The sequence below is a fragment of the Lampetra planeri genome, chromosome 10 (genome assembly GCF_965212315.1).
Source record: "Lampetra planeri chromosome 10, kcLamPlan1.2.h2, whole genome shotgun sequence".
In the NCBI taxonomy this organism is placed as follows: domain Eukaryota; kingdom Metazoa; phylum Chordata; class Hyperoartia; order Petromyzontiformes; family Petromyzontidae; genus Lampetra; species Lampetra planeri.
The window spans coordinates 5,602,414-5,626,806 of NC_136116.1; the positions used below are offsets into that span (position 1 = coordinate 5,602,414).

The 24,393-nt window shown below is 44.0% G+C and overlaps 2 protein-coding genes across 2 annotated transcripts; one reads left to right on the top strand and one right to left on the bottom strand.

The window, feature by feature from the left end:
• Positions 1-9,014, top strand: TUT1 (terminal uridylyl transferase 1, U6 snRNA-specific). Its single transcript, XM_078598051.1, has 10 exons — positions 1-207; positions 2,371-2,561; positions 4,099-4,308; positions 4,579-4,693; positions 4,997-5,121; positions 5,551-5,840; positions 5,949-6,058; positions 6,400-6,522; positions 6,617-6,709; positions 6,821-9,014. The coding sequence occupies exons 1-10, from the start codon at positions 132-134 to the stop codon at positions 7,963-7,965; spliced, it is 2,478 nt and encodes an 825-aa protein (XP_078454177.1). The 5' UTR covers positions 1-131; the 3' UTR covers positions 7,966-9,014.
• Positions 8,864-22,413, bottom strand: YME1L1 (YME1 like 1 ATPase). Its single transcript, XM_078598053.1, has 19 exons — positions 22,168-22,413; positions 19,182-19,325; positions 17,340-17,511; positions 16,424-16,525; positions 15,966-16,075; positions 15,667-15,814; positions 15,250-15,333; positions 14,879-14,967; positions 14,678-14,768; positions 13,539-13,691; positions 13,141-13,273; positions 12,901-12,963; positions 12,552-12,664; positions 12,270-12,425; positions 11,615-11,766; positions 11,183-11,309; positions 10,886-10,959; positions 10,638-10,724; positions 8,864-10,206 (listed from the first exon to the last, which is right to left on the bottom strand). The coding sequence occupies exons 1-19, from the start codon at positions 22,195-22,197 to the stop codon at positions 10,027-10,029; spliced, it is 2,208 nt and encodes a 735-aa protein (XP_078454179.1). The 5' UTR covers positions 22,198-22,413; the 3' UTR covers positions 8,864-10,026.
• Positions 22,414-24,393: the final 1,980 nt, after the last annotated feature.

A 24,393-nucleotide genomic window follows, 5' to 3' on the forward strand; every position in this document is an offset into this window, starting at 1 on the left:
TGCCGGGCTGCAGATTCGCGCCTCGTTTCAAATGCCGCGTGGTGGACTGCGTTCGGTGCGGTCGCCGATTGCTAATCGATGATCTACAATTCGCGTCCGTCGATCGATTAAAGCACAAATAGCGGTGAAGTATGGAGGATGCAGACGTGCAGACGCTGCCGGCGGGCGGGTTCTTCTGCGTGCTATGCGACGTGAAGATTCCCAACCGTGAGAGCGCGCGGGATGCGGGCCGAGTGCTATTCCACAGACACCCTCCACACACTTAACACGTGTGCACATACAGACACGTGTGCACATACAGACACGTGTACCACTTCACATGTACACATACAGACGCGTGTACCACTTAACACGTGTACTACCACTTACCACGTGTACCACTTACCACGTGCACACACGTGTACCACTTGACACGAACACATACAGACACGTGTTCCACTTAACACGTACAGACACGTGTACAACTTAACACGTGCACATACATACACGTGTACCACTTAACACGTGTACCACTTAACACGTACACACACGTGTACTACTTGACACGAACACATACAGACACGTGTACCACTTAACACGTACACACACGTGTACCACTTAACACGAACACATACAGACACGTGTACCACTTAACACGTACACACACGTGTACCACTTAACACGAACACATACAGACACGTGTACCACTTAACACGTACACACACGTGTACTACTTCACATGTACACATACAGACACGTGTACCACTTATGTATGCATATACATACTGTACATGTACCACGGATATACACTTAACCAACACACGCATGCCACACATATACAGTACATAAGTGTCCATGCACGTGTATACCAAGTAGGTATTATGCATGCGCCTGTGACGAGAGACTTATATTTGCAAGAATACAGCACAGAACCGTGTGTATATTAGGCTGTAAGATGGGAGGGCGGCAGTTTCCCCATAACCTTTGGACGGAGGCGAAGTTTTGTGTGTGTGTTGCCTTTCTCATCCATAGCCTTCAATGGGGGGGGGGACCCCTTTTGGGGTTCCGACATGGGGTTCAAAGCTCCAAGATCACCTAGATCAGGGGTCGGCAACCAAAATAACAAGAAGAGCCATTTCTTTCCAATTCGGTACAAAATTCAGTATTTCAAGAGCCGCAATGCATCTGAGTACATACTGTACTCACGTACATATCGTCAAGAAGCAGCCCGTAAAGAGCCGCATGCGGCTCCGGAGCCGTAGGTTGCCGACCCCTGACCTAGACCTTCAAAATCGTTCCTCACTCCGACTGCACATTGGACCATTTTGCAAGAAATCTTACAATTGTGGGCCTCTCTGCAGATACTCATGAATGAATTTCATTTTTTTGAGGAGCGTAGTTGATTAATTGCATTATTCTTATATGTAATTCAGGTATCCAATAAAGAATTATCGAACCCGAAGACCCTTTGGCGAGTAGGCTCTGCATTTTTATATGTGGCCATGGACATTAATAAGTGGCTTGCGGGATCAAATGCAAGGGGTGACAATACCGCCCTCACGTGGTCACCTCGCATATTTGTTCTATAAATACATCGAGTATTGTACACACGTTGCTGCCAAGTGGATCATAACTCTTTGGTTCTTTCGGTAAAGTCACGTAGAAAGAAAAAATAAATTAAATAATAGCATACGACGTTTTGATTGCAACACAAGCACTCATCATCAGGTACAAATGAAAGAGAAAACAAACATAGTAAACTTAGAAATATAATGCAATACAACACAGAGAGTCGGCTAACATAAGTCAACACCCTACCTGGTTGATTACGTTCTTCCAAAGATTGCTAAATTTGAGAGAGAGATAAAACACAGACACATAAACAGAGAGAGATAACACAGAGACACACATGTGAAAAGGCAACATAAGTTAATTTAAATGATTGAGACATTTTCAAACTGTGAATAACATAATCAAGAAGCAGGTTTTTTTTAGGGCAAAGCGTGTCAGTCAATTAGGACTGCAAATCAGGTGGAAATAATTTATCCGCCTGTCTTGATGAGGAATAATTGTTAATGAAACATCACAATATGACTTTTGCGTCCACGCTGGAATTCTAATGGTGCATTCCGTTTTAGCTGCGTGTGAAACTGTTGACTTGTTTAGTAAATTATCCATATTTCTAAAACCTGGAAAATGACACCCCATATGTATGTTGGAGTTTTAAGTTTTGGCTGCAATGTTACCACAATTGGAACCAGCCAGTTTCTGCTTGCGGTGGTGGTCATTAGCAGGGCGTGTTGTACTGTGCCATATGGGGTAAGGGATAGTGAGTGTATCCTCTTGATGAAAGTGCTTGTCGGGTGCGTCCACTTTGCCCGCTGTTCGCAGAGTCCAGCTTGGACGCCCACCTCGGTGGAAAGAAGCACCGACGACTCGTGGGTCTCCGGGCATTACGGAAGGCGCAGGAGGAGCGTAGCGTGTTCGTGAGTGGCTTTGCAAAGGGAACTTCGCAGCTGGAGATCACAGACTACTGCATGGCGTTCGGCAGCGTCTCCAGCATCATCATGGACAAAGACAAGGTGGTTTGTTTGGCTGCGGTTGTTGGAGCAAGCGGTCAGGGAATGAGAAAGAAACTTAATTTGGAGCTTTCGTGACTGCAGGAATGACTCTTTGGTTCTTTCGGTAAAGTCATGTATAAAGATAAAATAATACATTAAATACTAGCATACGACGTTTCGATTGCAACACAAGCAATCATCATCAGGTATAAATGAAATAAAAACATAAATATAGTATACTTAGAAATGTAATGTAATACAACAGAGAGTCGGATAACATAACGTAGGGTGTTGACTGTTATGTTATCCAACTCTGTTGTATTACATTACATTTCTAAGTATACTAGATTTGTGTTTCTATTTCATTTATACCTGATGATGATTGCTTGTGTTGCAATCGAAACGTCGTATGCTAGTATTTAATTTATTATTTGATCTTTATACGTGACTTTACCGAAAGAACCAAAGAGTAATGAGGCAGAAGTTCTAGTCCGTGTTTGCATGGCCATCGTGAATCATACAGGGTCACTTTTGGAACCAGAGAGCCGTGTTCCAATTGCAGCCCTGCAGTTATTGGCCCCTGGGACTTACTTCTTGACCCATGCTGCATGCTTAAAGTTAGGTTGACCCCTAAACAATCCAGATGTTACTGGGTCAAAATAGAAGTGAGGTGTGCAGGCCCATGGCATCACTCGTTTTTGTGTTAAAAATGTCCGGTTAAAAATATAAATGTTTTCAAGTTAGTTTAATTCAACCATGAACTACATAAAACTCTCTCAAACACGATGGAGGGTAAGAGAAAACATGAGGGCGGGGAAATGGAATGGAGGGGAGCCCACAAAGCCTCATGGGGCCTGGAGAGCAATGGCTCAGGGCCTTGTGCCATTCGTGGGTTGCTCTTTGGCCAGCAGAGTCTAGTTCCCAGTGCTCGTAGAAACGTAGTAAATATGAGGAATAATCAGCTTATTTACCCCAATTAGAAAACAAACGTAGTGAGAGCTATGGTTGATGCAGACCCTCACGCTGGCACATTCAATTCACCATCTTTGTTCAGCTACTTAATTTGACAAAACGGATAGCTGACCACACTTGTGAATATTAACTCATCTTCTTTACTCATTTGGACATTGGGCACAGTAGAAGCATGTATAGGAGGTGCAGCTACGCTTAAACGTGACTGGTGAAGTATGATTCATCACTCATAACTGATCGTTGCTCAACACATGTTTTTGCAGGAGATACAAATGGAATCCATCTTGGAATTCCAAACTCATACAGTAATAAACTCAGTCTGTTGCTTTTCAAAAGGCATACTCAATGAAGTACATCAGAAATAATACAGCTCGTACATAAAGCAGATTACACTTATTTAAAGAATCTGTGACCTTGTTACATAGGTGATTTAAAACACCTAAATAGATTTAGTGTATAAAAAATATATATAAAGCCAATTATTCATCATGTATCACCGCCCATTAGCCATTTATGGTCTTAAAGTACGCTTGCAGTTGTGTTCACTTGTTTATCTTTATGTCTGTTAATATGCACGCGTTTGTAGGGTGTGTACGCCATCGTGGAGTTTGAAAGCGCGGACGCGGTGGAGGTGATACTTTCCCAGAACGACCACGTCATGAATGGGCAGTGCCTTCGCGTGAAGCCCCGCGAGAAGAAGGGATTCCACGTCGTCGTGCGCAAGAAGGGGGCTGGCGGCAAGGGCCAGCTCATGGGCCTGGAGCAGCTCTCCACCTTGCTCTGCCAACAGGAGACCGTAAAACATTTCATACCCAGGGCCAGATTTTGAGTAACGCTGTCATCAAAAACCAAACGGGACATTTGTCCAGGGCCTAAAACTTCAAAGGGGCCCATAAAAAAAAATTACGTGTTTTTTTCAAAAATGTATAACTTCATATTTTAAATATTAAAATTATTAAAATTATAGAGTGCATCCCATCGGTGAGGGCTAGGGATTTTTTTTTTTACACAAAGCTGGGTGTTGGAATGATTGGCAGTTGACTCAAGCATTGTGACTGGTGTGCAGGTGGAGGAGCAGATGCTTCAGCTGGTGCGAGTATTTCAGCTGTCGGAGAGTGCAGTGCGGCTTCGAAACCTGCTAGTCAACCTCCTGCAGGAGGTCTTCACCGAGTTTTTTCCAGGTTTAGAAATTAACCCCGCATTTATCACACTACCTCTTAGGTTTTCACGGTTGTGCCATACAGCTCTCCGTTGTGTTTTTGCGATGTTTGGCATGATGTCCAACGCTCTGTTCACGTGCTGGAACTGAACGTTCAATTCGTGAGGAAGCTCCCAGAGCGTGGAGTGAAATGTCGGAGCTCGTGACGAACAATGCGATACAACCCGAAAACACGTCGGAGAGATTTTTTGTGCGGGAGGGGGGGTTACATTGTAACAATAACTTGTCTTGTTTCATTGTTGTGCCTGTATTTTTGTTTCCTCAGGGTGCATTATTCACCCGTTTGGCTCCACCGTGAATGGCTTTGGCTTGCGTGGCTCTGACATGGACCTTTTCCTCGACTTGGAAAATGCAAAAACCTTCCAAGCCAAATCAAAAAAATTTACCGAGGTTTGTATGTTACCGTAATAAATCACGTGTTTTTTCATACTGGTCACGACTATTATAGTAAAATTAGTGGATAAACAACATTCACTGTAATGATTTAAGTAAAATTCGTGAATAAACATCACTAGCATGGTTAGAGTAATTGTGATAACATCTAAAATATATATGTAATTAGTATTTTTGTGATTCCATGAATTATCACGCTACAGAGTTGCAAGAATCATATTGTTTTACATCCTAGAGAATGTAGTAGCTGCTCACAGCTTGCTTGAGTTACGTGAAGTCGTGAACACATTACATACAATGGATACGATGTGAAAAAATATTGGTTTTCGTGCATGCCGTTCAATGCGTATTAGATTTAAAAATCTATTTTAATTGATGAGCCGACACGTCTTTGCACCTCTAATTGAAGATAATATTTCATTGCAGAAGGAAGAGGAAGCAAAGAAAACCACCGAACCCATGGAGGAAGATAAAGGGCACACTTCGTGGGGAGATGAGTCTTCGGATGAATCTGTGCATTCTGAGGAATCCATGCATTCTGAGGTGGACCTGGAGGGCGCTTTGCCGGCCGAGGTGCTGGAAATGGTAGCCTTGGTGCTGCGCAAGTGCGTGCCGGGCGTGCACAAGGTGCAGGCCGTCCCGACAGCCCGCCTGCCAGTCGTCAAGTTCATCCACCGCGAGTCAGGTCTCCAGTGTGACATCACGATCAACAACAGGTAGATCTTTCTGGCAATCAGTGTCTCAACAATGTTGTTTTAAGTTTGGAAATAGAACCATTGAATAATAATTGTAATCTGCCTTGTAAATGCTTCGACTTATTACAGGCTACCTGTTCAAAACACGAAGCTGTTGCAGTTGTATGCAGCGGCAGACAGTCGTGTGAAGCCTTTGGTTTACACTGTCCGCTATTGGGCCAAACAGAAGCAGCTGGCCGGTAAATATACCAAGTCTCCTCTGCTCACCCCAGTCTACCTTCCTCAGCAATCCGTGTTCTTGACTCCCTCCCCCTCTTCAAATTCAAGCACAAGATCTGTATTTTTCCTTTGAATGTGAAGGCATCTATCCACAAATATATAGTTTCTTTACTGCTTCTTGCAATGCGGTCACATTTAGATGCTACGCGAATCAATGTTATTGTAAACTTGTGTGTTCACAAGTAAAACCTTTGTGCTTTCTGTGATGTTTCACACTGCTTGCAAATTGAAAAATAAGAATTTCACGATATCATGGCAAAGGTTGTTAATTTACAAATGTTGCTGCATGGACACGTTTCAGGCAACACGTCTGGAGGAGGCCCACACCTGAACAACTATGCCCTCACCCTGCTGGTGGTTTACTTCCTCCAGACACGCCAGCCGCCCATCCTGCCCACCATCAGTCGGCTCAAGGAGCTCGCAGGTCAGTGTGGCACTGGGGAGTGTACATTCATGCCCCAATTAAGTCGTCCGTGCTGGTTGTGTTTGGAATTTCTCAACGGTTGTCAATCCACCAGGTGAGGTGGAGACCCATGTGGTGGATGGCTGGGATTGCTCCTTTCTGAGCGAATGGACCGACGAATGTGATACCGATAACACGGATACCCTGAGTAAGTTTCAGCTACTCAAATTAAGTCATCTTGTTTGTAATTTGTGGTGGGTTTTTGTTCTTGCATAATGCCAAGTTTCTTACTGTAATAAAAGTGTTGGTTCCCTTACAGATTCACTGCTGCCAGAATTCTTCAAATTTTATGCTTCATTTGACTTCTCTGGCTCAGTAATATCATTACGAGAAGGTGTAGTTTTTCCCGTGGCGGAATTTTTTGGAATTTCCAAGACCGAGCAAGCGAATGCCAAGCCGAAATTAAGGCTGGGGCCGATTAATGTGCAGGATCCTTTTGAGCTGAACCACAATGTGGCTGGGAATGTGTCGGAACGGATGGCACGGCGATTTAAAAAGGAGTGCGATGTAGCGAGCAAGTATTGTCGCAGCCTACAGTACCAGCACAAATCCACCAAGGGGAAGGTATGGGGACTGGTTAAGCTCTTCCAGCTGACCGGAGGGGAGGATATCTCGCCTATGGGGTCTCCTGACCCAACCTCATCCAATGCAGCAGCCACGAAGACCACGATAGAAATTGCATTCAAAGTGCCGTCCATGTCAGAAACGCTGAAGAACAAAATGAAAGAGGCGGCCAATTTTAGGGGCGTTTGGTTCAACAAAGTTTGCCAGTTAACTCAACGTATCCTGATGGAGGTGCTCAAGTTTGATGTTTGCAGAACTGATGTTTTGGCGAGCGAACCGAAGGAATCTGAAGCAACAAAAGTGGGACACCTTGAGAAAATGCCTCAAGAAATTGATGTCCAACAAACTTCGTCTGCCTGCTCCAAGAGAACACACCCAGATGATGACGGTGGCCATTGCAGCAGCAGTAAGAAGGCCAAAATAGAGAGTTGTGTCACAGGGTCTGTCAGGTGGTCTTGCAGCATATCCGCCGTCATTTGGGTGGGACGACGGAAAGTCAAGCGGCAGGTTAAGCTTGAAATGCAGAAATCTGCCAAGGAGCCTGCTAGTTTAAAGGAGCCTTGCGTGGAGTCCACCCTGCCAACCATTGTGCAAGAAGAGGCCAGGATTACCGAGGCGATCCTAAAGCAAAGCTCGGGCACCGGTGCAGGTGATGAAAATAAAGGTCCCCTTCTGAGCTTTACGTTGTCGGCCGCGCTGGCTGGCGGCACTCAGGACACTAAGGCTTTGCTCACAGTCACTCCCATCAAGGATGAAAAGAACTCCTTCCAAGACTTCTTTCACTTTCTCGATTACTTCCTGCCCAAGCAGGTGGAAAAGTGCCTGGAACATGACAGCTGAACAGTTTTTTTGCTGCACAGTTCATTAAAAGCAAGCTTTATATTGAATGCATTTGGCAGTTATTTCATTGGCATGTTTTTCCTTTACCAAATGCCTGCAGCCTTCTACCAACCTAATGGCCTAATACGAAAGAACAGTATTTGGTATTACTATTGCAATGTTTAAAAGGTGCTGCTAAAGTAATACTGGCAAGTTTGACTTTGGCTCGGTGTACTTCTTGGACTAACGGGGTACTGTTTAAACATATCTTGGTTGTTATAATGTAATTGACAAAAGCAACGTGTCTTAGTATCTATGACCGCACAGGTTCTAGTTGTAGTTTCCAGACATTTGTAAGTCTTGGAATATTTATGTTCGAATGACAGATTTCCCTTGCTTTATGCGGTAGAGGCATTCCAAAAAAGGGGTGCACAAAGTGAAATCAAGGAAATAACTGTCTAGTACATACAGGAAATAACAATGTTGTCCCACGCCCAACCACATGAGTAAATTCAAACGGCATATAGCAAAGTAGAAATAGGGTAGCCAGATGTACATGAAATTGCATAGTGAGCAAAACCTGTAAATGATGTAAACCAATGGTTACATTTTTTAAGCGACTACTTTTTGTAATCCCTTGTTTAATTTGCCACCGTCAAATTTTTATTTACTGAAGTGGGACGTTTGTGAGCAAGATTACACAATATTGTGCAAATGTGGCACCTATGCGGTTTACATATTACGCGAGTGTGGTTTACACATTAAGTGACTTTTCAAGGCTATTGAAGACGACCTGAGGTGATGTCAGTTGTGGTGAAAGTGGCATGTGACTTCATTTCGCCAGTCTCACAATACCATTTAAGCTGCGCAAATGTTATTAACCGCACAAGGATTCCTGAAAGTTGATCGGCTCATGACATTTTTGTTGAATCTTTTATTTTACTATTTACAGTTTTATAAGTACAAGAAGCAGATAATGGTCCGAAGCGCCGTTCTTTTGCAAGCAATGTTGTACAGTATATTGGACACTGTATTTAGGGGAAACAATTTCAATAAATAAAGACGTGGGCTTTGGTTGTCTCGACTGAATTTCAGCACACACATACAAATTTAAACATGTTTAAATAATCTGAATTTTACGTCCTAAACTGGACTAAACTTACCTTTTTAAAGAATGTGCATTGTTTAAATGCTGAATGCAAGTTATCAGAGATGTCCCTAAGATACAGCATAATTGGGTGACCACCCCAGGCCCCGTTTTTTGGAGGGCCCAGATGTCAGATGTAATACTTACGGTTTAGTTTGAAGTAAATGGTTAGGGTGGGGGGCGCAACACATAGTATGAATTGCTCAGGGCCCTGCACTCCCCTATGGACGACTGGTTATCATACCACTTGCTGCTCATTTATTGCTGTTACTGACTTTGACCGAAATGGCTACAATTATCCTGCCTCCTTAAAAGACATGGTTCATCCTGGTCAAGAAACTGCAAGTTATTGTAACCTGCAATCAAGACTTGTAGAAGCAACGGGCTATAGTTAGGAGTGAAACATCAAAGCCTATCTGGATGAATCGGATTATGCACCGACCCATTTAACTATATTTAAAACCAAATGTTCAGCAGCATATTGTGATTGAAACAAATAACAGGACCTTTACCCAGAACACAATCAGACTACACTGCCATCACATGCTACATGCTTACATGGTTACATGGTATGGCGGGTTTGACTAAGGTCTCTTGCACTCATTGTACTTGGGTTCATACTGGCTCCTTTACAAATAAAAAAAAAAGTTTAACATTTCCAGATGCCAAAATAATCAGGCTTCTGATCAGCAAAAAGTCACAAATTGAGCTGTTTGCTCATTACACTTTCTCATCAGCTGTACTTGAAACATGGATGACACGGGCCTGCGTTGACAAGTTATTTTCACTTTGCAGTAGCTGGGTCTTTCAGGGACTTTGTTACAAATTAACAGGACAGATTCTCATCACTTTCCCAAACAGAACCCGATTTTTTTCTCCATTCAAGTTCACGGCAAAGTGTACGAAAACAGTGCACGTTCAATGTCACACTGGCGTTACAGCGCCTGGCTGATGGGCTTTGCCAGAGCTACTTGTCTCTCCTCCAGGCATTTGCCCTCCAACACCGAGCGGATCTCCCGTGCGTCCAGCGTCTCGTACTTGAGCAGCGCCTCGGCGAGCAGCTTGTGCTCCCGTGAGTGCGCCTTCAGGATGCTCCGTGCACGCTCGTACGAGTCCTGTGGAAACCGTGCGATTGTAGGAGGAACACCAGTCGCACAACTGATCAATGCCAGGAAGGGTGGGAGTATCAACTCGCATGCCCCAAATGGAAGAGGCCCAAAGGTGTGCAAAACATTTGCTAAATTGCTACAATTAATGGAAAAACTTTATTTTATTTGTTCAATTAGGTATACCCATACATTGATAAAGCCAGACAAAACATACGAAAGCAAAACAGTAGATCACGTAGATTTGTGAAATTCCAAAATCCACTGGGTAGTCAATAGGTGGCCTTATGATAATGACTTGATATATTATTGAAAGCAAACCACCATTAAATTCCACATAGTCTAAATTTGAAAATATTAATATCACCAAATGTCAAACTATTCATTCATACAGCAATACACACAAGGAAATTGGCATCAATTTTAGCTGGGGTATTTACCTGGAGCATTGCCCGGACTTCGGTCTCGATAGCAGACTGGGTTTCTGGGCTGAGCTTCTCCTGATCTTTGTAAATCATCACTCCAAGCTGCATCACACAACAAAGTACAGCACAGAAAACAGCAACTTAGTCCTTGAAGTTAAACGTATAGTTCACAATAATAATGTGCATGGCAGTCATAAGCTTAGCTATGCTGTTAAAGCACACTTTTCATAAATGTTATGCATCACAGTGGAACCTTCACTTACCTTTTCACTCATGCCAAATCTGGTCACCATCAGACTTGCTATTTTGGTGGCAGTTTCAAAATCACTTGATGCACCTGAAAAAAAAACAAGTAATGTATTAATCAGACATTCCACAACCACACAAATGTATCAACCCCTCACATAAATATTAAACCACAACAATAACCTATGAGCAATTATGATAAACAATTACGATACATAATCTGAAATCTTCACAGAGCTGGTTGACAATATTACTGTTAATAACCTACATCCATGTCAATAATGTGCTGCAATGGCAGGCAATGCATGTTTTACCCGTGGTAATGTTGTCGAGCCCAAAGATGATCTCCTCCGCCACACGGCCGCCCATGCTCACGTCCATCTGGGCCAGCAGCTGGGCCTTGGTTTCGCTCCACCGGTCATCCTCTGGCAGCAAGGAGACCTGCACCCGAGTAGACAGGCAAAGGTAAACGTTTGCAGGCTTCTGCCATCACGCTCCCACAATGCCACCTTAAAACTTGTGCAGGGATGTCGATGAAGGTGTGCTGTTACTGAGCTAATAAAAAAAAGTCACGGACATAAAGCATCAATAACGAGTATTTTTTTCACAAATAAGCCACATCCATCTCAATGGTACTTCCCGGTATGACTAGATATAGAAATCAAACAAACTTAATAGCTGCACATGCCACAGCCACTAGCGGACTGATGTTTCCATTTCCCCTACTTCAGCTGGGCAGTACTCACGTGTCCCAGTGTGGGCCCGCGGGGCATGATGGTGGCCTTGTTGATGGGCATGGCATCTTTGGTGTAGAAGGCCACGAGCGCATGACCACCTTCGTGGTATGCCGTGATGGTCTTGTTCTTTAAGTCAATCTCCGCGCTGCGACGCTCCGTACCTGGAGCAGCCAGAAGCAGTACAAGACTTGTATTTAAACTTTGCCGGGCTGCACTGTGTCACACACATCTCAATACAGTACCAGCTGTAACCATTTGCTGCATCATGACTGTACTCTGCAGGTTGCTGATACATAAGGCAGGACAAATACTTTGATCAACAAAGACGGCTTACCTCGCTGCTTCCAAGTCCTCATTAAAGAATCACAATTAGAGATTTTAAGACGTTTGCTAAACTATGGAATTAATTACCCAATTAATGGTGTAAATTAAAAAACAATTTGAAAGCCTACAAGTTAAACTTTTATCGCTAAACCTATGGTGCACCACTGCCTTGAATAAAATGTCTTTAGGTTATGTCTTCCATGTAATTCATGCTTGTTGTGATCATATGTTTGGGATTTTTCTGTTACTCATCATCAATGCTATTTCAGTGTCTCCAGACCTGCCGTGCATGTGTGAGACGCTATATAAATAATATATGATGTCCTCCATCCACACCCACCCATGAGGATCTTGTCCTTGGCATACTCCAGCTCCACCATGCTAACGACGTCCTTGCCATCCATGGCCGCTTTGAGCGCCGCCTGATTCACCAGATTCTCCAGCTCGGCGCCCGTAAAGCCCACCGTGCCACGCGCGATTGTCATCGGGTCCACACCTGCGAGGGTTGCGCGCACAACGACTTTACCACCATTGCCAAGGGATTCGTGAAGCTGTGGCAAATGGTTTGTGTCGTGCGAGGTGGAGATTGTGTGCTGGTTAAAGGCAGAGGTGCGAGAATTACCACTTTCCATCTTGACCTTGCTGAGGTAGAGCTTGAGGATCTCTGTGCGTCCCTTGACGTCAGGACGCGGCACCGTCACCTGCATGTCAAAGCGGCCCGGCCGCACTAAGGCACTGCACACACACGCACACGTCTAGTCTACAAGTTGCACATTGCAGTCATGACCACAAGCACTGACGATGAAGGCATTTCACAACAATGTATCAACACACTGTCATTTACTTGAATCAGATTTTTTAATAGTTATTATGAATGTATCATAATATGTCAGTAATTATAAAAATATACACTGGACAGCTTAAAAAGCTATTGCCACTCTTATACTTGAAAAACCTCAAAGTTAGCATACTTATCCAAAGCTTCAGGGAAATTGGTTGCTCCAATCACAATCACTCCTTCATTGGGCTTGAACCTAAAAAAAAGTATCAATTAAAACGTGCACAGCATATAGTGTCCAAATGCAAATGAACAGGCACTGTGCAAGCATTACTTATTAAACGGAATACTTCATTAGACAGACGTAAGATTAAATCAGCTGTAGTCTGGTAATAGCTGCAGTGTTTTGGTGCTTGCAAACAGTATAACTCACCCATCCATCTCTGCCAAAAGCTGGTTGATGGTCTGTCGCGAGTACGGATGCATGGGAGACTCAATTCTCTTGCCACCAACAGAGTCCAGTTCATCAATGAAGATGACACACGGAGCGTTTGTCTTTGCTTCACCTGCACCACAAACAGCCATTTACAATTAAACTCCTCACTGCACAAACCAATGAGATCATTAACCGTCACCTTGGCACAGGCCAAATAAATGACGAAGAAATTGTAATTTATACTTTGACATCCACAAACTTGCATTTGACAACATTACATACAGTGCAACAGATTAATGCCTCAAGCAGAGCCCACAGTTTAAGGTTGTAGTGTATCCAAATGTATACCTTGTTGTCAAAGTGGCCAGTATTAATTGTTTGTCACGGTCACTTACGAAATAGGTTTCGAATGCGGCTGGCCCCCACACCCACGAACATCTCGTCAAACTCAGAGCCCGAGGCGTAATAGAAGGGCACATCAGCTTCCCCAGCCACGGCACGTGCCATCAGGGTCTTGCCTGTGCCAGGTGGGCCCACCAACAGGATGCCTGGACACACACAGCAATAACAAGAGAGCAACATAACATCAAACTTACCGACAAGGCACAGAGCAGCCACAACAAAGGCCTGTTTGTGGCAGTGCTCTTTCATCTTTCTAGGATTTTTTTACATTTGCTAGTTGTCACAGACTAAGAAAAGTTTCCCGGGTATATGTGCAGTGAACTTGGTATGCACTCTGTGGTATTCTGAGAATCCAGAAGACCGCACTAATTTAAATGTTCACTCCAGACATTTTATGCAATGCTTATACAAGACTAGCTTTACAACCCGGCTTCGCCTGAAACTTGGATTCTTGTCTTGGATTAATACACGGCCTACGCGGACGGTAGGGGGGGAGGATGCGTGACGTCAGCAGGCACACTGCGTAACGCTGCCGCATGCGGGTGACATCACAGATGTGACGTCACCGCTCACTTGCCGTGCAAAATATATCCATTATTGCACCCCCCCCTCCCCAAATACAAAAGTCTATTTTGATACTTTTTGCATTGTGTACAGTCTGTAAGCTACCCACATGCCAAATTTCAAGTTTGTTGCATGTTGGGAAGTATGCTAAACATTTCGAACAGACACACATATTCACAGATCTTATCTTGTAAGTACATTCATTATACAATTTCCTACATTTGCCAACACACCCGTGACAGCACTGAAGTGATGTCACTGCGTTGACATTCCATATTACTAAGTTGACGTTGCCGTGACCACCACTACACAGTACCATCATGATGTTCGAATAACTTTAAAGTCTATTTTTTTTGTCACGTACGAAGCTTCAACTCATGCTGGATAGCCTGGAATTTCTTACCTAAGTGCATATCTACAAGAGTTATGTGTCCTTTAGCTTTTGTCTTTTAGTACACACATTTCTTACAAATATGTGCCCCATAATTACATAGGTGACCTGGCTACAACATTGTGTTTCCATGCAGAATGTCGGAACATTCGGCAGAATTAGAATGATTAATGTGACCTTTTGGCAGCTTGCCACCAAGCACAGTGAACTTCTGTGGGTTCTTCAGAAACTGCACCACGTCCTGCAGCTCTTCCTTCGCTTCATCAGCCTGAACGGGCAACAGCGCAACGTTAGGATTGCTAGGGCAACACAGACGAGCAAATTCACAAAGGCTGCCACCAGCGGTGCATGCTTTTTAAAGAGGAAGATCAGAAATACCCCCTTGACGTGCTCAAATGTCACGTTCTTCATCGTGATGGGGTCCACCGAAGCATCAAATCCTGTCGACGTGCGGAATCGCACTGCCGCTGTTGAAGGACAAAACAACAAGACGGTATTTATAGACACAGCATGATCACCGATGAAAACAAATCTAATAACGCAGAATCAGGCAAAATCACGATAAAACACACCTTTAAAGATACATACCACACTCCATGCACACACGTTAAGAAGCAAAATAACCTAGCTAATTACATTTCATTTAATATGTTTCAATACATGATGATGAATCGGATTGCAGGATGTCTAGATTATTTTGAAAACTGAAAAAAATGCAATGTTGTAACATAAAAAACATGCATATTTACCAGAGAGGAATGGGTTTTTGTATAGGAGGTAGACGCCGATCAGTATCAACGCCAGCAGATACAACCGGCTTTTCCGCTGGTATTCTGTACGGCAGCCAAACACAACATTACAACGCAAACTCACATGACCGTTGGCAAGAAATGATTAGTGCCATAAATAGCTTGTACAAGTATTATAAGCATATACACACACACACACACAATGAGCTGTAGCTTTTGTTGCCACCTGAGGTGCAAAAAACAGAGACACATGATGGGAAGTAGAAGGGATAACTGCACGTAATTTACACAAAAATAATGTTCCAAGAAGACTAACAGATTTTCCAGAACTGCTACCTTAAATAGAGGATAATTGTGAAAAAAACAGGACAGGTGGCAAACCGACCGGGAGAAAAGTGTAGCGCAGGAAACACTTGCCTTGGGCCCGCTGTGTGAACGTCTGCACTGCCATGAAGCCCTCGGCAAAGCCAGTCTTGAAGGCGTCCTTGTGACCCTCAGGGATATGCTTCCGTTTAAGTATCTTATCCAGGTCTTCTCCCTCTCCGACCTTGTCCCTTAGCAGTCCCTAAAAATCCAGAGTTATATGTTGACATATTTCGTAAATACCGACAGCCTCTCACACATACACACTGCTTTAAAAGCAACCACAAATTACAGCTGTATACTTTTCAGGTTATGAAGGGGCTTTCAAGCCTGTGATGGAAAATCAGAAATACCTTGACGAAATTTTGTCCACTGTTCTCTCCTCTCTCTTCGCGGTCCTGGAGTGTGTTGCGACGGACCCCGTGCAAGCGCAGGGTCTTGAACCCACGCCGCTGATCCATCCCTGCAGCATCACGGTGATATTCAGCCTTCACAATACACTATGCACCTGTTAAGTATTTTAGTCCCTTATTAAATCTACTGCTGGATGAAGGCATCCCTCCACCATGTCGTTTGTGGGGGAAGTTGTATCGTACATCGACACACTGGTTAATGCAGCTTAAGGTCATGTTCAAATAAGACTCGGCAGTGATGTTAACCGTAGTCAGAAGATTACCTTGTGTCGCTGTGCTTACAGCACAGTGCACGAACCACTGCCCCACCACTCCACCCACTGTGTAATCCGCAGGAACACAGGAATGTGGAGTTTTGCATTATGGGAGAAGAGAAGAGATGCGTTTTCAGTGCTTACCATGCAGCAACTGCAGGGTGTAGCTAACGGTGGGCACAGAGCAGGGCTGCAGGTAGGAGGACATGTAGGGCGAGTTGCGTCTCAGTAGATTGGCAGGAAATCCTTCACGTATGCAATGCATAATAAAAGACACATTCAGACACACACATCAGTATAATTAGCTTCATCTTAAGACAAACACTCCGAGCAATACAGTTTTGTTTAAGGCTGCAATGTTTATGGGTAATTGCAAAAAGACAATTAAACAAATGTACGTACCCTCACTGCCAGATTAAGGCCTACCCAGGACCTTCAGTAACAGGAGTTGTTGACCACACTATACCGCGTTGTTTAGTGAGATTGTGAAGGGGGTGCACTTTGGACCAATTCAAATATCACTGCCACTGATATTAGTTGAGGCTAGGATACTCAGGTCACTGGGTTCAAAGCACAATGTGCTAGCCACTGCATCAACACTCCATTGAAACATTATTGTAAATTCCAGAATATCTTTCAACTTTGCTTACATTTTTGTGACAGCACAGATGTTGACACAGAGATAGCTACCCCGGAGTGGTCAGTTGTTCAGAGTACACATTTGTTACTCATTAACATGTCATGATGACATTGTCAAAGTTTGTTTTCCTCCACACACACTCTGGCTGCCACTCCTATTCTATCTCAACCACCAGCCACCATCTCTTTTAAGGATGTGTTCTGCCCAGGCCCGCTTACTTTTCTTAACAGAGAGTAAGAGATCTTTAACTTTCGTATTGTCTCCATTTCATGTTGTTATTTTATCACTCAGAAACATGGACATTGACAACTAAAATGGAATAAAAGCCAAAAAACTAAAAAGTGCAAAAAGCATTGAGGAGTGCATGCCTTGAAGTACACTTTGTGCCAAGATTAATTCACGGACACGGCTCTCACTAACCATGCTTGTTTTGGAAGAAGGTCTGCGAGGAGGTGTGAGAAGATTTCCAGTGCGCGCTGAGCGAGGGGAGTGCAGACGGAGGCTGTGGAGTAGGCAGAAGCCGGCCGAGGAGTTCCTCTGCATGGCCGACAGTCAGCTCCGGCAGCCCCAGCTCTCTGAAGACCAGCGCCGCCTGCACCGTACCACAACACGATACCCTCTCCTCAAGACCACCTTGTACTACTTATCTTTCTTCTTCTATATATATATAAAAAGATACATTTGTGAATGTGTGTCTGTTCGAAATGTTTAGCATACTTCCCAACATGCAACAAATTTGAAATTTGGCATGTGGGTAGCTTCCATACTGTACACAATACAAAAAGTATAAAAATTGACTTTTGTATTTTGGTGGGGGGGGCGCAATAATGGATATATTTTGCACGGCAAGTGAGCGGTGACGTCACATCTGTGATGTCACCCGCATGCGGCAGCGTCATGCAGTGTGCCTGCTGACGTCACGCATCCCCCCACCCTCCGCGTAGGCCGTGTATTAATCCAAGACAAGAATCCAAGTCTCGGGCGAAGCCGGGTAGTAAAGCTAGTATGATATAATTCACATCACCCTTGCAAATAAGACCAAGTTTACGTGTTTGTCTTAACAGATTTTTAAACATATCCTGATGAAATAATGATCAGATTTGATTGGTTTCCCTCTCCCAAGTGTAACAAATATACACATAGATGCAGTCTTTAATGCCATAGTTATGCATTTCCAGTGTGTTTACCATTAGTATCTCAATACTTATTTTTTGCTTAGAAAACTTGAAAAGGAATTGTGTTTTTCTCATACAAATATAAAATTTTGCAGTTCTTCAGTCATTTCTTGTAAAAAAAGAATAAGAATTGTTGTTGTTTCTTTATTTAAGGCAGACTGGGATCAGGTTTGGTAAACTTAGATTTTATAATGAAAATCAACCTTCCAATGTGCTTAAAGAAGAGTTTCAATTGGAGCATATTACAATCAAAATTTAACAAAATCTGAAAAGAAACCAACGAAACATGCAGAGATGCATGTTGGGAATTAAAAACAAAACATTAAACACGTGGATCACAGAAAAAAATGCAAATTTAAGAACTCGGTGAACTTGGGCAGGACAAATCTTGATTTAAAGCTTTCGTGACTGCAGGGATTCATATTCTTGGTTCTTTCGGTAAAGTCACGTAGAAGGGAAATAATAAAATAAAAGTAATATAAAACAATAAAAAATAAATTATCACGACGTTTCGACTGCAACACAAGCAATCACACCTGATGATGATTGCTTGTGTTGCAGTCGAAACGTCGTGAGAATTTGTTTTGTTTAATATTAATATTATTTTATTATTCCCTTGGGCAGGACACTTTTCTAACAGGGATGAGACGGATAAGAGAATGGCAGGCAAAGGAGAGAATATTCCTCAGAGATGGAGCGATGTGTTCATGTGCAGGGGCGACATGGATTATGGGATTGCAAAACCATGACGGATACTGTCAGTGTGGGGAGGCCTTTAACGTGTGGCGAGAGTGGCTGATGATGACCTTGTTCCGTAAATAGCATGTCACTGTTGTGTAAATATACTTTAACATATCTAAACGAAATCACATACAAACACAAGACAACTATAGGCTCATTGACAGATGTTATCCCTGAGATTGATGACTCGCCGGTAACGAAGGCTTACTAGCCAATAAGGTTGGCACTTGGTACAGCAATGCTGTTCTGTCTCAAAACCCTGTCTTTGCAGCGGCCATGTCTGCTCGTGGCATGGAGATGAAAATGCCACTAATTGTGGCATGTGGAGCAATGCAGTTGAACGCACCGTGTCATCAGATCCAGATGAAATACGTTCCAAGTCGGCCGTTGCCTCCTGATGCCGCCGTTGCACGGACGCCGATCCCACAGAGCTAGCGGCGCTCTTGAGTGCGTGCAAGGCACTCAGCAGTTGAGACAGTGGCACTGTCACCTGCTCGACACACAGCAGCACAGTTTCAAATGCCAGTTGGGTGCCATGTTCTCAGTTGTGTACCTTGCTCTATAGTTGTTCCTGAGTTGAGGTGGGTCACAATCCATATTCACCTAGTTGTGCTTGAGTTGTGGTGGGTTCTGTACTAAGCTCACAGAGCTGTGCCCAAATTTTGGTCAACCATTCCAGTACAATTGGTACTGTTGACTAAACACAGAAAATTGTGTCAAGTCTATATGTAGGCTCTAATTTCAAACACAGAGCCAATCCATGTCCTGGAAAATGTGCATTGTACCTAATGGTTGACAAAAAATTGCAGATTCTCTCAATTACCAATTTTTATAGGTGTGAATCTGGTCTGTTCCGTAACTCAGTGTCTAAACATGTATTTCTTTATTTGGCCAAATTAAGTTGTTAACATACGATAGGTGGGACACGTGTTGAAGTACACGTACTTATTTTTTTAATCAGCAAAATGGGGATGAGCGGTATTGCAGTGGTTAGCATACTGCAATATGAACCTGGTGAGATAATTTAAGATTTCTGGCCAGCATTCGTATTCATAGGCAGTAGACAACGATGCTATCAGCCAAGTGTTGACTTTTAAGCAGTGATGCAACATACATGCAACATGGGTACAAACAGCCTTCTCAAGCCATTACACAACCAAGTGTCATTTAAATAATATATTTCCTCATGGTGAATGAGAGACAAGGACAAATGAACCAGGCAGCTCAAATGCTAAGTCACAGGTGTGTTTGCTCAAAGTTTAAAAGCAAAAAACCCCTTAAAAACACCATGGAATACCACAAACACATGCTTAAATTAATAAAGAGAACACTTAGTTAGTTTTTTTGTTGGAAGCTAAGGGTGAAGGTGACCCCCATAGCATCCACCCAATCATCCCTCACCCCTTAATAATAAACCAGGCCCCAGAGGAAGCAATTAGAACTCATGCAACTGGTTTCATAACAGCTGCATCACCAGGAAGTAGGGAGTGGGGTTTTAGTTCCAAATACGTTCCCTAAATCCAGGCCAAAGGGTGTCCATTTAATTGTAACGGAACAACAATATATTACCAACGCGTGTCTGGTACAATGTGGACATTAAAGACGTTTCAGGAACAGCTGCAAAAAATTACGGAACTCTGCTGACATAAACTAGCGTCACACCAGCCCACATGCCTACTAACATGTAAAACTTACATTCTACTAAGTTGGAGATAAAAGCAGAACTCACGAGTGGTCGACGTTTCTCATCCACGTATATTACAATTGCGCCATCAGCATTGTCAATCATGACATTTCCATTTATAATGCTGGGAAAAAGCGGAACACCACCTCGACACTATCAATTCGTACACTTGAGAACCCAGTTTCATCATGAGCGACTAAAAATGCGAAACTCAACCTGGATTTTGGGAGTGCCGACTCAATGACTCTGAAATGGAATTATCTCCGAGCCACATGGTTAATAATTAAGTGGGTTTGATCCGCCTGCACACCTGAAGGTGAAAGCCCATGCGGGTTGGCCCCCTGGATCTGTCGGCCTCCCTATCACGAACTGAAACTCCCTTCTCCCAACCATCTGTGCTGTCGACTGTGTGACCCCGTACAGGTCCGGGCACAATACCCCTCCTTCCTCCCACACCCGCGCCACCCTCTGCTTCGGCGTATGAAATAAAGACTCCTCCTTTATCCCTGGGGTGCCCATGTTCCAACGTTCTGTACGGCGTCTTGAGATGCGGTGGCATCTGAACGCTATAAAATCAAACACTGCACAGTACTGTAAATTGGAATTGCATTAACCCTCTTGAGCCAACTCTAAAATGGGTCCCTGAACCCAGAGGGCACCTCTTGAATGTATCGTCTGAATAGGTGCGATCTCTCTTTGAAGGGGCGCAATCGCTTGACCGAGCCCACTCCGATAACATTCCGATCTCCCGTGATCAACCCCTTATCAGTGCCTACCTTATTACAGACCAATTCAGACTGTATTGGTCACCCCGTGCCCCTTATGAATCTCAACTTTCATCCTACAAAGTCCCACCACAAGATAGAAACATATGTTTTGTTGTTGCCCGCATCGAAACGGCTGTACGCCGTATAGCCCTGAAAACTACATTTCCCTGTACAATAATACGGGGTAAACCGTATGGGTTGACAGGTATGGTATAGTATTGTAGTATATAGTACGTAGTGTTTAGCAGTGAAATGTTTAGTGGGGTGTATAGTAGTGTAATGTATAGTAGTGTAACGTATCGTAGTGTAATGTATAGCAGTGTAGTGTATAACATACCTGTCAATCCCTTATCAGTGTCTACATTATTAGACCAACTCAGACCTTATTAGTCACCCAATGCCCTTATAAACCTCAACGTTCATCCTACAAAGCCCCATCACAAGGAAAAAAAGACAAACAAAACAAGACGCATTTCTTTGACCGTACGGACCTGAAAACTCAATTTCCCCGTACAAGAATAAATACGGGGTCACCCGTAAGGGTTGACAGGGTTATGCCAACGAGTTTGCTCGGCGTGGGAGGGAGGACATCTCTCCTGTAGCTGCGTCCGACGGCCTCACCACGAACTCCACAATGCGTCACTCACAAGGGGAAGGCCGCGCTCACGCCGACTAGCAGATAACGCAGCGTCGACCAACGCAGGCCGAGTCGCACGACGGTCAACTAACAAACACAACTCAACAACCGTAGCGATATCGAGACGGGGATAACACCGGGAGATTGAGGAGGGAGGTGGGAGGAGGGTGCCCTGGTAGCTTGGCCGAGTGAAGTTGCGAACCCTCCAGGCCGCGGGCGAACTGCGACCCGAAGCGCTTCTTACCTGCGACGGGAGCGTGGCGAGCGAGAACATGGTTCGCTGCGGGCTGCTCTCTCGCAAGCGGCTGCTTGTCGACGTCGAGACCACTCTCTTGTGGCGTTGTTGTTTGTTGTTGTCGTCGTCGCTGTTGTTATATAATCTTCAGTTTAAGTGGTAACCGCGCGGCTGCTGGCGACCTTAGAGTCGCTTCGTTCACGTCCTGGGCCTCCAACCCACCCTCAGCCAGCGCGTCACGCGCGTGACGTCACCGCATTCCGTACGGGTCGCGCAGAGGCACTGAGGAAGAACGCGATTCGTTTTACAGGGTGCTTTTAAAAAAAATGTTAACACTTATATGGGGCTATCGTTTTTTCATTGAAAAGAACTGATAATACACTGTAACATGATGACAATGTATGCTAATAGATTCAAAAAGTCAGTCTCCACTTGTTCGCCATCATTGTCAACACATGCCTGGAGTCTTCTCCAGGTGGTCTTGTTGCAAATTCTCTGAAGTGTTAAAAAAAATTGAAACAATTTTAGGGTTTTTAAAAATTATTATTTCTGTTATTTAAGTCAAATGTGGGTTTCTTTATCTCCAAACGGAAATTCCCGCTTGAGATGTACATTACACATTTAGAACGGTTCTCTATGTGGCACATACTTAGTAAAAACACGTAACGACAGGTGCATTTCGAGCACTTAACAATTGCTCCGTAATTGTTGACGCTACCGATGATGGTTTACGTATATTATTATCGGGAGGGCCTATTACAGTGAGCAATTGGGGCATTGTGTCAACTCTTCCACGCTGACGAGACGTGCCTACACTTGCTGTACTGTGGTGGATACAATACTCATGTATACTGCCGAGTTTGACAGCGACGTGGACTTAATAAACTTGTTCTTTCGGTAAAGTGACTTTACCAAAAGAACCAAGACTATGAATCCCTGCAGTCACGAAAGCTTTAAATCGAGACTTAAGAAACTTTTCCCATTGATTAAATCGCCAATTCTTAGTGAGGTTTCGTCACCGACACGGGAGGACTTATTCATAGTTCTGGCTGTCGCCTGATGAAGCTGGTTGCAATCACCGGCGAAACGTCGTGCTCGAATTGTAAATGCTGTTTACTCTCCAAAACAACTGTGTGCTGAAGTAATACGGTAACTAATTGACATGTGTTGTTTTACGTGACAAACCCTTACTAATTCAGTGTCAACCCATGCAGTTTACCCCGTATTCTTGTCCAGGGAAATTGAGTTTTCATGTCCATACGGCGTACAGCCGTTTCAACATGGGCAAAAAAAATGTGTCTTCGATTGTGTTTCTCCCTTGTAATGTGACTTTGTAGGATGAACGTCGAGATTTATAAAGGCACGGGGTGACCAATAAGGTCTGAATTGGTAGGCACTGATAAGGGGTTTACAGGTGTGCTAATTTGGTTTTGTCGGGTGGTGGCGGGTTTCACGACACAAGTGTGCGGCAAATCGGAAAACGTTTTTACCAGTTTATTTTCATTTGGTTACCGATATTTCAAAACAAACGATTGTAACAACTCGTCGACTCCACCTCAAATGAGTACTGTACCGGTGTGCGATGTGAAGTATAAACACCGCCACTGGAGAGACAAAGGCGGTCGGGCGTGGTGCTGGACACCCACCCCCACGTGTGCCGTGCCGGCCTTCATAGGTGCTCGCTAACAACACTTGCCCCAACAGTCTGATACAGGCTACAAGGGAGATCCTATAGCCTTAGAGCCTTAGACAAACGACGGTGGGGAGATGTTAACGACCTCTCTAGGTATACAGGAGGTCGTGGGTTCGATCCCAACCCTGACACCTGCTGGATATTTGGAGTTTGCGGTGTCTCTCCGTAGTTGCATGGAATTGTCTCGGGGTCTCCCCCTCCACATATATTTGGCTGCTATACATTTCCACACGATAAGCCACTTCGTTGCAGCTATCATTTGAGGCAGCCAGGTCGCTTCTGTAAAAGAGTTACATATGTCAGTGGGCCTCAACTGAAAAAATAAGAATACAAATTTAGTTTTTAGTTTATATAGAGTTCCCGTGCACGGTGCTGCTTAGGCGAATTGTTACATCATAAGACGGCTTGGGGAGGCCTTCATCAAAGCAGTAGTTTGACCATTGGCCGACGATGCTTACTGCAATCTTCCGAGCAGCTTGAGATGAAGTCACACCACATCTCCATGTCATCACGCATACCGGGCATCATCGCGAGGCACGCAC